This window comes from Elephas maximus, chromosome 10, assembly GCF_024166365.1.
Source record: "Elephas maximus indicus isolate mEleMax1 chromosome 10, mEleMax1 primary haplotype, whole genome shotgun sequence".
NCBI classification, from domain to species: domain Eukaryota; kingdom Metazoa; phylum Chordata; class Mammalia; order Proboscidea; family Elephantidae; genus Elephas; species Elephas maximus.
Window position 1 is genome coordinate 23,183,654 of NC_064828.1, and position 14,425 is coordinate 23,198,078.

Consider the following 14,425-nt stretch of genomic DNA (forward strand, 5'->3'; position numbering starts at 1 on the left):
GTCCCAGGTGCTATTTGAAATGGAGTCCACACTAAGGAGGACTGCATCCTGCCTGTAATAAATTTACAATCCAGTGGTGCTTTGCTCTCATTTCATGTACTTGGCATTTATACGAAACTGGGATTATTTTCACCTCACAGCCTGAGTGTTTTCAGAGCTTATCGAGGCTTTGCTTTAGGCCTAGATGGCAATCTTTTCTTAGCAGATCTCCAGATTAATACGTAGCAATAGTTAACTGACCAATTCCACTGTAAATGTGAAGGAGAACTCATTAGAAGTTGTCCACTAAGGAAAATCCCTGATGTTATTTATACATTCCACCAATTGTCAATCCCTCAGGGTCCAGCAGTACAACCCACAGGGGTCAGGTCCTTTTCCTCCCCCTTTTTCTCAGCCTTTCCCCTGGAGAGGCTCACCCAAGGGATTGCGAAGATGAAGGCTCACTTTGTTATCTGTGGAGGTGTGTGGTCTCTCTGTGATGAAGGGACTTAATCACAAGACTTTTTTCAAAACTCTCTGGCTGCTAACCAAAAGGTCGGCAGTTTGAATCCACCTGCTGCCCGTTGGAAACCTTATGGGGCAGCTCTGCTTTATCCTGTATGGTCGCTATGAGTCGGAATCAACTCGATGGCAACGGGTTTGGTTTTTTTGTTGTTGTCGTTGTTGTGTAATGGAGAGGGAGAATAAGAGAGACATCTAAAGGATAAGAATCATAACAGAGAGAGAGATGGTGGGGAGGGAAACGTTGAGGAACAGAGGAGGAGGCATGTACACATAGAGTTAGGATGCCGAGAGCTGACGGTCAGATGGAGGGCCATACAGGGAAGGGAGGGTCAGAAAGACACACAGATACAGAGAGTGAAGGAGGCGTAGACAGTGGGGTGGGCAAAATATACACAGGTGTGTGCAAGCATACACATAGAAACATTAAGAAGAAAACCAAAAAAAAAAAAAAAAAACCAAAGCCAGTGCCATCGAGTCGATTCTGACTCATAGCGACCCTATAGGACAGGGTAGAACTGCCCCACAGAGTTTCCAAGGAGCGCCTGGTGGATTCAAACTGCCGACCCTTTGGTTAGCAGCCGTAGCACTTAACCACTACACCACCAGGGTTTCCAAGAAGAAAACACATGCAGTGAAATAAAAAAGCTGCACACAGAGAGACAGAAGACAGAGGTAGATGGAAAGAGAGATTGAGTGACAGAAACTATCCCAAACTTAAAAAAAAAAAAATAGTACATTTATCCTATTCCAAGAAGGTGTGGTAGTTGAAAAGAACTGTGGGTTAATAAGGTTATTATTTTTAAAAAGAAGAAAGTGTGGCAGACATCCGGTGGTAAGTGGCAGGGAAGCATCTGCTGCCGATTAAGTCACCATCTTATTCGCCATTGAATTTCTCTCTTTGAAGAACACAGAAATCAAAATCCTCTTTTAGAGAGGGCCTGTTTGGCGCGAGGCGCTGAAATATCACAGCAGTTTTAACAGGATGGTCTGAAAGTTGCTTGAAAATAGGTGAGCTAAAAGGAGTCATTTCCCTTTATTTATAAAAATGGCTTTAAAAGAAAATTTGAGTTTTCTTTTCGGTGGCTCTGTTGGTTGGCAGAGTTTGTGTTATAGCCATTCACACAGCAACTACCCCCAGGAAGCAATTCGTGGTAGCTATGGTGGGACAGGTAGGAACCAGGACCTGGTGGAAACCCCTGCTGTTAGGGCCCCTGCTGGAGGCCCCACACCTGAGCCATGATAATCTTATGGTTTTTAGTGGAAACAACCGCACAGCTGCCCCTGTCACCCTGCCCATAGAAGAAGTCCTCCAGACCCTACAGGACTTGATCGCCTACTTCCAGCCCCCGGAAGAGGAGATGCGGCATGAAGACAAACAAAACAAGCTCCGCTCACTCAAGAACAGACAGAATCTTTTCAAGGAAGAGGTAAGTTTAAAAAAACAAAAACATTTTTTTAAATTGAGATTCTTTTTGTATCTAGAGCTAAAAAAAATATCCCTGTGGCTGCAATTTAGCTTTGTCTCTGTGCATCACGCATTTATGAAAGTGAGCTAGAGAACAAGAAGGAAAGGAAACTGGGAAGAAAAGGATAAATGGGAGGCTGACCTTCTCTGTTAGCCACCCCTGGTTACATTAGCAAGGGTTGGCACGTTCAAACCAGATTACATTTTAAAACTTCACTGCCATGTGTGTTTCCCGAAATCCATTTTCAAATCTCAGCTATTAGAGCATGACATTGGCTGTGGTCCTCAATTTTGGGGAGACATCAGAATTACCTAGGAACCCTGTTTGAAAAAACAAATGCCCAGGCTCTACCACTTGAGAAATGCCTGAGAAGCTGGTTCGAAAGATGCCAAGGATGCTGGACCTTCTTCTGGACCTTGAGCATCTAAGCCACTGGAGGTGGAGCTTGGAAATGGAGGGACACTAACCGGGGACTCAGGGGCTCTGGGTCAAAGTTCTGGCTCCATCCCTGGCTGTATGTGACCTCAGACAAGTCACAGCTTTCTTTGGACTTGGATTTGGTGATTTGGCACTGATGTCATTGTACTCTGTGCCCTTTCCTCACCCCACATATTTAAGGACAGAGCTTGTCTCCTGGGCATTTCCAAAGTTAATGGGGTGGCACCTAGAACCCATTCTGCTTGTTTTTCTGATCTGAGCAGACTTTGGCTTGGAGAACATTCTGTATGGCTTATAGGCTACTGAAACTCCATCTTCCCCCTACTCTTTAAGAACAGCTAAGCATAGAAGTTGCTGCTGACTGGCATAGAATTGTAAATTAGCTGTGAAAGTAGTTGAAAACTGTCTTTTGGCTGTATTGTCTCTAAATCCCACCCTTTTTGGGGGGAGGAGGAAAGCAAGTATGGCTGTCTTCTGTGTTTGAATAGAATTTCTTGAGCTGATTTGAGATGTAAAGGAAAAACAAGCACTATACCCAGGGCTGTTACTGGGTGAGTCAGAACCATCTCGTGCTAGACAGAAAGCAGACATTTGTGAGACTCATTCACGCCCCTTCTTCCTCAATCTGTCCTTGTATTGATCTAAAAACTAAACACGTGGGGCAAACCCAGCAGAAGAGATTGCTGACTCACTCCCAAAATGGGCGCTATTTAGGTCTCTGAGGCATGAGAATGCAGATTTTGTGTTTAGGACAAAAAACAAAACCCAACTCAGGGTGTGGGGGTCTTTTTGCATGCTGGCATTATCAGCTTTCAGAAGTGAATGCTTTGGGGAGTGAGAGAGTAAAAGGGATCCTGCTTCTGTAGTCAGGAACTTTCTCTTTTTCCCACCTCTCCTTCTCAGGGAATGTTGGCCCTAGTGTTAAATTGCATCGATCGCTTAAATATCTACAATAGCGTAGCACACTTCGCAGGGATTGCAAGGGAAGAGAGTGGCACAGCTTGGAAAGAAATTCTGAACCTACTGTATAAACTGCTGGGTAAGTACACGCACAGAGCCCTCCCAGGGAGATTTCCAAGGGTGGTATGCCCTGGATTTTCACGAGAGGAACCAAGGTGGCCATCTAACCTCATGCTTTGGAGTCCTTTAGTTAACCATTTGGTTCTAATCAGCTGTTAGTCTGTTAACTAGCAGCTGTTTGTACTTTCCAAACTTGGAGCTCAGGGTCACTTAGCAGTGAGTGGAAGCAGATGGAGGGCAGTTTGCAATAAACACCTGTGAAAGCCTGGACAGTCACTTAAGCTCTCTGAGCCTCAATTTCCTTATCATTAAAATGAGGGAACAAGACTGGAACATGTGTACAGTGCCTTCCAGTTCTAAAATCCTGCAACCGTCTCACCTACACTTTAAAGGTGGTGATTCTGTTCAATGTTCTACTTGTTGGAGAGAAAATGGGGGGAGGAGTGGGAGGAGGGGAGTAAGAATGTTTCAGCACCTAGCCATTTTTCTCACAACACTGTGTGGTCATGTTTTGGTGTCTGCTGTAACAGATGCCATCACATGGGCCCAGGCTACCAGGCTATGGGAGGTAGGCAGTGGAGAGGCAGTAACAGACTGTGCAAGAAGGTGGCTCAGAGTCTGTAAAAAGGCAGCCTTCTAGGGCTTTGCTCTGATGTGTATGACGCATTTAAAGGAAACCCATAGAAAGTTGAGCAGGCTAAAAGGGAGTCCAGAGAAATCAGCCTGGATCCTTACTGCATAAGAATCGTGTTGATTGCCATTGTACTAGGTGATCTTGTAAAGTCTCTTCCAGTTCTAATACTTTGTAATGACGTAGCTCATACTCAGTGGTGAGTATTACAGTTACTGCTAACGTTTATTGAACTCTCTGTGCCAAGTAGGGTAACATCTCATTTTAACCTTCAGCAACACTTTGAGGTATATTTACTGGTATTAGCTATGGCAGCTAACCAAAAGATCAGCAGTTCGAATCTACCAGCTGCTCCTTGGAAATCTCGTGGGGTGGTTCTAGTCTGTCCTATAGGGTCGCAATGAGTCGAAATTGACTCAATGGCATGGTTTGTTGTTTTTTTTTTTAATGCTGTTATTATCCCAATTTTACTGGTGAAGAAATTGATGCACAGAGATGCTCATAATTTGTCCAAGATCACAGTGTAAATGATGGAGCTGTGGTTTGAACCCAGGCAATGTGCTTAACCACCTTGCTGAAGCCAATCTGAAAAGCTGTTTAGGAGCTCAGACTGAATTCTGCCCTCCCCTGACTGCCGAGATAGAAAGAGAGGCCCTGAAGAAGACCTTCCCTTATCCGAAATACTTTCCCAGCCTCTGGCCCAGCCCCTGGACACTGACAGTATGAAGGGCAAGCTTCTTGGGGCCAATCGATTTATATGGACTTGTTCCAGAGTCTTACAACTGTTTTGCCCTAGGGAAGGTTACTTGGTCTACCTATTAAACCTGTTACCCGATTAGGGTCCATGCCCTGGAGCAGTCGAGCCAATGAAACATACTCCAAGTCAGTGAGAAAGTTTATTAAGGAAACGCATACATCACCAGGGACCCGGCAGCAACACAAGCTGTCCCTATGGAGTCCCAAAGAGCAGTTTTACACTAGAGATTATATAGAATCTTACAAGTGTCTTTGTAGTCCCCTGCCAGACATCTGATACCTGGGCTCCAACTTTCCTGTGGGGGTTGTATGTCACAGGTAGTCCCACCAGAACAAAAGATTATTTGCATTAGTTTAAAATAAAGAACAGAGTCATTAACATATGGTCACAACAAAGTCATTAACAGAGGTATGTGAGGAGGCAGACAGAGGAAGAACAGCTTATAGGTTTATCATGGCCTTAGTTATGTTAAGCTCTCAGTTGCCCATTTTGAAAAAGGAGAAGATATGCTGGGGGGTATTGGGGTCACAAACCCATTGTTTTCGAGTCAATTCTGGCTCATAGCGACCCTATAGGACACAGTAGAACTGCCCCCATAGGGTTTCCAAGGAGCACCTGGTGGATTCAAACTGCCGACCTTTTTGTTAGCAGCCATAGCTCTTAACCAGTATACCACCAAGGCTTCCTACTTGGTCTAAAGTGTTGAAATTTTAATGACAGAGTATTCTCTTCCTCCCTTTGCAATATTATCTACCAGTGGTTTTCAAATATGAGCAGACATCAGAACCAGCTGGATGGCTGCTTAAAACACAAATGATGGGCCCCATCCCTAGCATTTCTGATTCCATAGATATGGAATAAGGCCCAAGAATTTGCAATTCTGACAAAGTTCTTAGGTTATGTGAATGCTTCTGTTCCAGGGACCACATTTTGAGAACCACAGTCATCTGCTGATGGGTTTTAGATATTTGAGAGTTAACAGTGCATGTATAGTTTAACTTACTCATTAGCTTAACCAGCCTTTCCAGCTTGGATACCTTCCTTTAACACTGAAGAATAGTGCATCTCTAGCAAGATTTAAGAAAACATTGGGAGAAGTTGAGTTCTTAAGTTGGTAACCAGGCAGGTCTTATTTTCTTGCTTATCACTGTCTGAAGCAATTTTACTAATTTATGTGGTTGTTGTCTCTGTCCCCAACTCAAGTCTAAGTTTCATAAAGCAGGGAAGTGCCTATTTTCTTCCCCACACTCCTACTGCCAGCAGCTAGACAGGTGGGTGCCTGGTGGATAGCAGATTCTCCAGAAATATTTGTTGAGTGAGTGAATGGATACTGGATTTTTACTCCTCTTTTTTTTTAAGTATAGAAACAGAATTGTATCAAATGATTAGGGAGGGGAAGACTGTCATTCAATTCCTTTTAGTTGCTAAGCAGGGGAAGTATTTCACAGCCTCCCAAATTTGTATGCCCATCACTCTGCCCTCTAACCTACATAATCTTACAACATAATCAGACGTTTCCTTGTTTTCAGCTGCTCTCATTCGTGGAAACAGAAACAACTGTGCTCAATTCTCCAACAACCTTGATTGGCTAATCAGTAAATTGGACAGACTAGAATCTTCCTCAGGTAAGAAGTGACAGGAAACTTCTAACTGGAGAAGGTGAAGTGTGTTCTTTTTGCCCTTGCTGTAAAAAAGAAAACAAAGTTATGTATATATATTTTTTTAACAATTCTCTTTTCTACTGGATTGCAGATGACACTCAAATAATTACCTCAACAAAAAGAAAGAATGTCCTAAAGCTCCCAGCCACCCAGTCCTTCAACTTTATTTAACGACTCTAACTCGGGCTCTAATCCTTCCTTTTCTGTGTAATTTTCCGCTTTGTCCCTTCATCTTCACGTTCTAGTTCCTAAATTATCCCACCCCACCTACCCCCAGCATGGCTTCTCACCCCCACCCTGTGATACTGGTCTCCTTCTCACTGCTGCTTCGTACTTTTCTTATCTCGGGGTTTCTGAGCCGTCTCTGAGTTGCACTCCTAACTATTTTGGTTAGAAGCATTTTTAAAGGATGACCATGAACTGAGCAGAAATGATGACCCTCACTCAGCCCCTGAATCACCCTTCACATCATATCGATAGCCCTTCTTGATAATTCACAGAGAGTGCAAGCCCTTCACAGAGAATTGGAGCCAAGAGTATGGTCATCGTTGATGAGTGACCACGCTGCAGGGCTCAGCAGTCGGCTTCCTAGTGCTGAGTGAACATGACAGCTGTGGGCACCTCCTGGGATGTTGGACAATGTTGATTCTTTTCTCATAGTCTGGAGGTGGGAGGTGCTTTAACAGACAGGCCAAGGAAAGGGTCCCCCAAGGACTGCCCCCCACCCCCACGTAAGCCTTCTCTTCCCTGTCTCTTTAGTGTCTCTTCCCATCTGCTGAATTATCTTTGAAGGTAATTTATGAAAACCTTGAGATAAATGGAGTGAAGAGAAGTTTTCTCAATAACGCTAATGGAGATATTGGCCAACAAGTCCCTTGGATTTTTGTCACAGTGTTAGCCTTATGTGTGCCAGCCACAGGGGTCACCAGTTAGTTTTTCCTGAGCCTGCACTTAAAACAGAAAACCATCCAGTGTGCCAGGAAGAGGTGGCAAAACCAAAAAGTCTTTCTTTAGGGAGCTTAGAGTTTATTTGATATGCTAGTGAGTCTAAAATAATAATAATTTCCAGGGTGGTTCCTGGAAAAAACTCATACTCAGGCAACACCCGGAAACCCTGGTGGCATAGTGGTTAAAAGCTATGGCTGCTAACCAAATGGTTGGCAGTTTGAATCCACCAGGCGCTCCTTGGAAACCATATAGGGCATTTCTACTCTGTCCTGTAGGGTCGCTGTGAGTTGGAATCAACTCGACAGTGATGGGTTTGGTTTTGGTTTTTGGTTCAGGCAACACCCGGAATATTTTCTAAATTACCTGAGTGACCTTTAGAACTTATAGTAAACTGTGTGTCTGCCTTTACATTCATTTTTGAATTAAGTTTTGTTTGGTTTGATCAAATTAGGAATTCTATTTTACAGCTGCTCCTCTTCTACATTATGACGTTAGAAGGATTTAGTTTGGGAAGAAGGAGATGCAGTTAGATCTAAATTAAACTCACCCCTAAATTACAGCTGGGTTGGCCCCCAGGGCCCCCTGAAGTCTACCAGAGATGACTGCATCTTTCTTCTGTCTGGAAATATTTAGTAGAGTCAAAGAATTGATGATATTTCAGCCCCCTCAGGATGGCCTCTTCATTCTCGGGTTTCTAAGTTATGGTCAGTTCTGCAGCTGACTTAGTGTCTGAATGGCTTTTGTGGCATTCATGTAGGTATCTTGGAAGTTTTGCACTGCATCTTGATTGAGAGCCCAGAAGCCTTAAATCTGATAGCAGAGGGCCACATCAAGTCCATCATTTCACTGTTGGATAAGCATGGGAGGAATCACAAGGTGAGTATGGAAAGACGAACCCAATAGTGATTGACTTTACATGGCTTTTCCCTCCCCGGCACTTAATAACCCATTGTGTATGACTGAGAGACTGTTGGCTACCCTGTTTCTTGTCTTTGATAACTACCTTGGGACACTGGGGTTCTGAAAGACCCTTCCTTACCTAGGAACATGCTCCAAACCAGACAGCCGCACTGGGTCTTAGATGGTCTCCCTTGGTTTCCACCCAGCTCCCCAAGCTCTGTTGTTAGTTACCATCAAGATGGCTCTGATTCGTGGCAACCCCATGTACAGCAGAATGAAACACTGCTTGGTCCCACACCATCCTCATGATCGCAGGAGTACTTGAGCACATTTGTTGCCTTCCAACTTAGGGGGCTTGTCTTTCAGCACTATGCCACACAGTATTCTGTTGTGATCCATAAGATTTTCATTGACTAATTTTCAATGGTAGATCACCAGGTATTTTTTCCTAAGCTGTCTTAACCCAGAAACTCCGCTGAAACCTGAAACCATTATTGACCATCCTGTTATTTGAATTATTGATATAGCTTCCAGCATCATAGCAACATGCAAGCCACCACAGTAGGATAAACTGACAGACAGGTGGTGGCCCCAACCCCTGCTCATCATTATTAGCCCTTTACACACAGCTCACTGTGTGAGTCGCTTTACTAAGCTCTGTGCAAGGCCAGCTACACAGAGCTGGCATCCATTGTAGAGTCTAAGAACTTAGGGGTGAAACAGCTAATACATAGAGAAAATATATAGGAATCTGATTAAAAATACTATAGAAAGTCTTAGCAGCATGGCTTATTGTTAAATGAAATCAGGTTTACCAAGAGTCAAGCCAAGTGAAGTAAAGGAATGACTACACCATCAAGCAGGAGGAATAAAGCTGCCAGTCTCTCTTTTTGCTACAAAATAGCTGTGTGACTTTGGGTCTCAGTTGTTTCATCTTTTAAGTGGGACTAATGCCAGCTCCACTTCCTAAAGGTGGAATACTGTGTCAAGTTTTTTAAGTCTTCTAGAGCTCTAACATCTCTATTTTTATGAAATCATATCTCTAAAACACAGTGAGTAGAGAAAGTCTTTTAAAGCATCTGCATCATACATGGGGACTGCTTCTCTGGCTAATTAATTGCGAGACAGGACACTCAAAGGCTGAAGAGGTCTATTTCAAGAGCAGATGGCATAATCACACATGAGGGATGACAGCTGTGCTCCTGCAGAGCAGAAGGAGCTCAGCTGGGTCGTGGGCCCTTGCCGCCTGCCCTCACTTGGGGGTACTGTACATTTGAGATGCATATCAAGTCCCAGAGAATGAACCTCTCCAGCATTGCTTAGATGACCTACATCATCCTTAGGAAGCAGAAAAGCCACAGTCCTTAGCACCTGTGAAATTGCTTGGCAATGAGTAGAAAGAAATATGTGGGGTCTATAATTGCTTTCTCAAATGCAGCAAATCAAAAGCAGGCGGGAGACTCCAGCTCAGTCCAGCTTCTCTAAATTCTAACATGTTCTCTCTGTCTGGGAAGTGTAATAAGAATAATTGGCAAGTACCCGAGTAACACATGGTGGGAGCCTAGAAAAAAAAAGCTACGTGCAAATACCATAGGGGCCCTTTGACAGGAAACCTGCTCTCACTTGGTTTCCCCAGAGGCTTCTATATATGATACTATGTAATGCACTTAGCAAATAACCACTTTTGTTACAGCTTCTTTCATCCAAAGAGCTACAAAGTATTTAATGGGTGTCATGTGGTGATTAACATGTGGCCCATTCTGTAGTTGAGGAAACTGAGGCCTAATAAGCTGAAGTACTTTGCTTTGAATCCAGTATCTGATCTGATGCTATTGTCTGAGGGTACCCTAGCAGAGTAGACTTTCATCTTTCAGAGCCAAGGCAGTTTTAGAAATTCTGGCAATGTAGCAAAAGTTCAGCAATGTGATCTTGGGACATACGAGTCTCCTCAAGGATTCTCCCATTGTGTCTTCTGATGAATTTGTGGGTGAAGGCTTGCCATGAGTTCAGATCCTCCCTTAGAGATTATTCAATTGGATAGTTTATCGTCAATGAGAAATCTGGCCTCGAAATCATCACCAGTGGTATTTGGGGTAACTTTGCAAAGAACATGCCGAGTGCTGGCCAGAATTCCCTTGCAATGATTTACCTTTACTTAGAAAATGCCAAGGTAACGCGTTCCTATTCAGATAGCTCTGTCTTCTCTAGTCCTAGGTTTTCAGGAGTCACCATCCCATTCACTCAGTTTTCTATGAAAACAGTGACTCAAAAAATAATAGAATTTTAGAGCCAAAAAGGACCCTGAGATCCTCTAACAACAAAGCAACAATGATATTAATAATGATAAGTAACATTTATTTTGCACTTATGAATGCCAGGTACTTTCCTAAATGTTACATCCCTCTTCTTTCATCCTCACTGCCACCTTTTGAAGTAACATTATTGTTATTACCACCTTATAGAGGCAGAAACACGGCTGGGACATGGGCCCTGGATGTGAAGCAACTTGCCAGAGGCCACACAGCTAATTACTGACAAATTAGGACCAAAGTTTAGGTTTCCCTACCCCAAGTTTAATACAGAAATCGTGAGTGGTGCAAATAGTTAACACACTCAGCTGCTAAATGAAACCTTGGAGGTTCAAGTCCACACAGAGGTGCCTTAGATGATAGACCTGGCGACCTACTTCTAGAAAATCGGCCTTGAAAACCCTATGGAGTACAGTTCTACTCTGACACACATGGGGTCACCACGAATTGGAATTTACTTGATGCAACTGTTTTTTAAGTTTAATATTCTTTTCAGTGTGTCTCAGGCTATAGTCTGGGAATATATTCTTCCCAGTCCACACGTTCTGTGAGACTACGTTTGATTTTGTGTTTTCATTGTTACCATTTTCTAAATACAAAACTCTTTGCAGTGACAATTTCACAGTTAAAAGGCATTTTCATAGAATAAATTAAATGTTTCTGAAACTGGAGCACGGGGGCCCCTATGAGTACAAAAGGTGGTCTTTAGGGTCTATGACTTTTCCTTTAAAAAAGGGTTTGTACGTTTCTTGGGTTTGAGACACCTCTTTCTGTACCATGCCACCTCCAATCACAGGCTTAAAATCATGAGTATATGTAGCGGCAATTGTTAATACCCTCCTGCCTCTAAAATGTTTTAGTTCTTGGCTACATCCCTTCCGTAGAAATCATTGCCCCTGATCAAATTTGCATGATCTTATTTGAAGTCATAAGTTATGGGGAAAGAGCACAACCTTTAGAGTAAATGGGACAGGAGTGGGTGGCAGTGCCCACACCCTATTTTCTGATATACTTTGCCCCTTGACTTCTGATAGATTTTGCTCCTGCTAAACCCCCAGCATCCCTTACTTCCTCTTTTTTCAAGACCCATCAAAACCCTACCTGTCCTTCACAACTTAATTTCAACAGGACGCCTTCCATGGAGCCTTTCGTGATTACAGTTGGGGTTGGTCTCTCCTTTAGTCTTATATGACTGTACTGTTTTAGTGGTTGTGCCAATCTGTCTTTTATATAGCTATTTTATGTGTATGTCTACCATAGACTGTAAATTCCTTCATGGTAGGGACTGTCTTTGTAATCCCCATAGTGCGAAGCCTTTATGCTATACACGTAGGCTTTAGCACATGTTTGTTGGACTTTTAATAATGAATAAAGGGAATGAAGGAGTAGAGCCAGAATCTCACCTTGAATCTTTGGAAGATCATGTATATGTTCAGGCCTCATCTCACCCAATAGCTGGCTAATCAGTGGTCACAAACGCACTTACTGTGTGGGCAACGCTGATTTTATTGTTTGGGAAAAAGAAGAGTTGTTGAAAATTTTGACAGTCATCATATGATTTTCCCATGGAGTAAGCTTCTAATGATAAAGATAAAATTTGCTCTTTTTTCCTTGTCCCTCACTCTATTTCACGCCAAACCTGTTCACTGTTGTCACAGATAAATATTATTTATTATCATCTCTGTTTTCACAAAGGATTTACAGCCATCCGTAAGAAAACTATGGTAAAATCGTAATGTCCTTCCTCCCCCAAAAATATAAACCGGAATCAAAGGTTTAGCCTGGGCTAGGGGGAGGATAGAATGCAGGTAAGGAGACTGTTAACTCTTACAATTTAATTTTGTTATAATTTTTTAAAAAGTTGCCATCAAGTTGACTCTGACTCCTGGTTCCTCTCTATGTTTCCAAGTAGAACTGTGCTCCCTGGGATTTTCGATGGCTGATTTTTTCGAAGTAGATTGTCAGGCCTTTCTTCTGAGAAGCCTCTGGGTGGACTCCAACTGCTTCTCTTTCAGTTAGCAGCTAAGCTCCTTAACTGTTTTACCACCCAGGGGTTCTGTTGTTACAATACCTGTTGCCATAGAGTCGATTCTGACTCATAGCGACCCCAGAGGACAGAGTAGAACTGCCCTATAGGGTTTCCAAGGAGGGGCTAGTGGATTCAAACTGCTGACCTTTTGGCTAGCAGCCAAGCTCTTAACCACTACGCCACCAGGACTCCATACACTTGGCTTTGAGTTCCCAGGCAATCAAGGCAAAACAGAAGCATTCCCGACCACTCAGTTATCATCCATAGGAAGAACAAAATTTGTTCCTCAGGGACTGCAAAGCACTCATTTCTCAAATACAGAACTTGATATAAAACTCATAGAATATAGTTAGAGGTCTTTTTAGAAAGCTGCTTTTAAAGATAAAAGCTGAGGACAAAATGCTATGACAGCCGAATGATGTTCCCATGGATATGCAATACTTATTTCTTATCTTTAAAGTAGAATTCCTGCATAAGCCTGTGTTTCCAGTAGAGACTAATGGAGATAAAAGCAAAATGAGAGGATTTTGAATGAAGCCGGGTGTGAGTGATGAAAAGGATTACAACCAGAAGCAAATGAACTCTATAAAATGGGCCAGGGAAATTCTCATGCTGGACCAGTGTATTGATTAGGGAAGCCTATATCAAATAAGCCTAAATTCTCAGCAGCTTAGCACAATGGAGATTTATTTTTGCTCACTTCACAGTCCCAGGCCCTCAGCGGGCTGGCTCTTCTCTGTATGGTCATTCAGAGACACCTCCCATCTGAAGGCTCCCCCATCCCCTAGGGCAGGACTTCACAGTATATACTCTGCTTAAGGCTTTCCAGGGATGGTGCTAAAATGCAGGTTCTGATTCTGTAAGTCTGGGGTGGAGCTTAAGCATGTGGTTTTCTAGCAAGCTTCAGGTGTTGCCAGTGCTCCCAGATCACACTTTGAGTAGGGAGACCCTTGGAGTCCTTCACTGGATCTCTGTATCCATTTGTGAAAAGAGACAGGGCACGGAGGACTGTGTAGATTTTCAGCGCCAAGGCTGAAAGTACATCACTTCCACCAGTTTTCCACTGGCTAGGACTCACTATGAGTCGGAATCGACTTGACGGCAATGGGTTTTAGGGCTCAGTCTATGGCCCCACAGGTTGCCAGGGAGGTGGGCAGATGTAAGGAGAAGAAATGAAGCTGGTGAGCATTTAACGGTGTCTGCCACAGTTCCAGACATCACAGAGATGCATCCATTCAGTCAGAAAGTCCAAATGACCTCCAGGCTCAGAGCCTGTGTGCCCTCCGGGAGGGACGGGATCTGTCTACACTCCCTTCTCTGTTGAAAGAACCCATTTAAACTTTTTTTTAGAAAAGGTGGTTTGCCCCATTCCCCAGTTTCACACAAAGAATGCCTTGTGAAACAAAGCCTAAACAATGTCACCTCGATTCTCGAAGGCATCATTTATTTGTAGGCGAAGCGCTGCTCTCTTGGGCTGTGTGCTTTTTCCAGAGTCTTTCTTCTCATCCTGGTTCACATTGTCTGTGGATGAAGCTCTGCGTTCCCTCTGGCTGTGACAGCAAGGTTCCTGCAGCTATCACTCCAAGGCAAAACAGATGGAAATGTCTGATAGGCTGGATAGAAAAAGTATTTAATTTCCCGGCCATCTATGGCCCCTTTCTTAGACTGAGAAACTGTCCTTTGGAGTTCGAGTTTCCACAGATGATCTGTTTCACGGTGTGGTAATGCTAAGAGTCCTCCATAAAACCACCTCTGGGATTTT

General features: G+C 43.4%; 1 protein-coding gene across 1 annotated transcript in view; it reads left to right on the plus strand.

Moving 5' to 3' along the window:
- RYR3 (ryanodine receptor 3) overlaps positions 1 to 14,425 on the plus strand; it is a 626,301-nt gene that overhangs the window by 304,781 nt on the left and 307,095 nt on the right. The window contains 4 exon segments of the mRNA XM_049899608.1: positions 1,763 to 1,931; positions 3,312 to 3,447; positions 6,346 to 6,441; positions 8,183 to 8,301. Coding sequence (XP_049755565.1) covers positions 1,763 to 1,931; positions 3,312 to 3,447; positions 6,346 to 6,441; positions 8,183 to 8,301 — 520 coding nt within the window.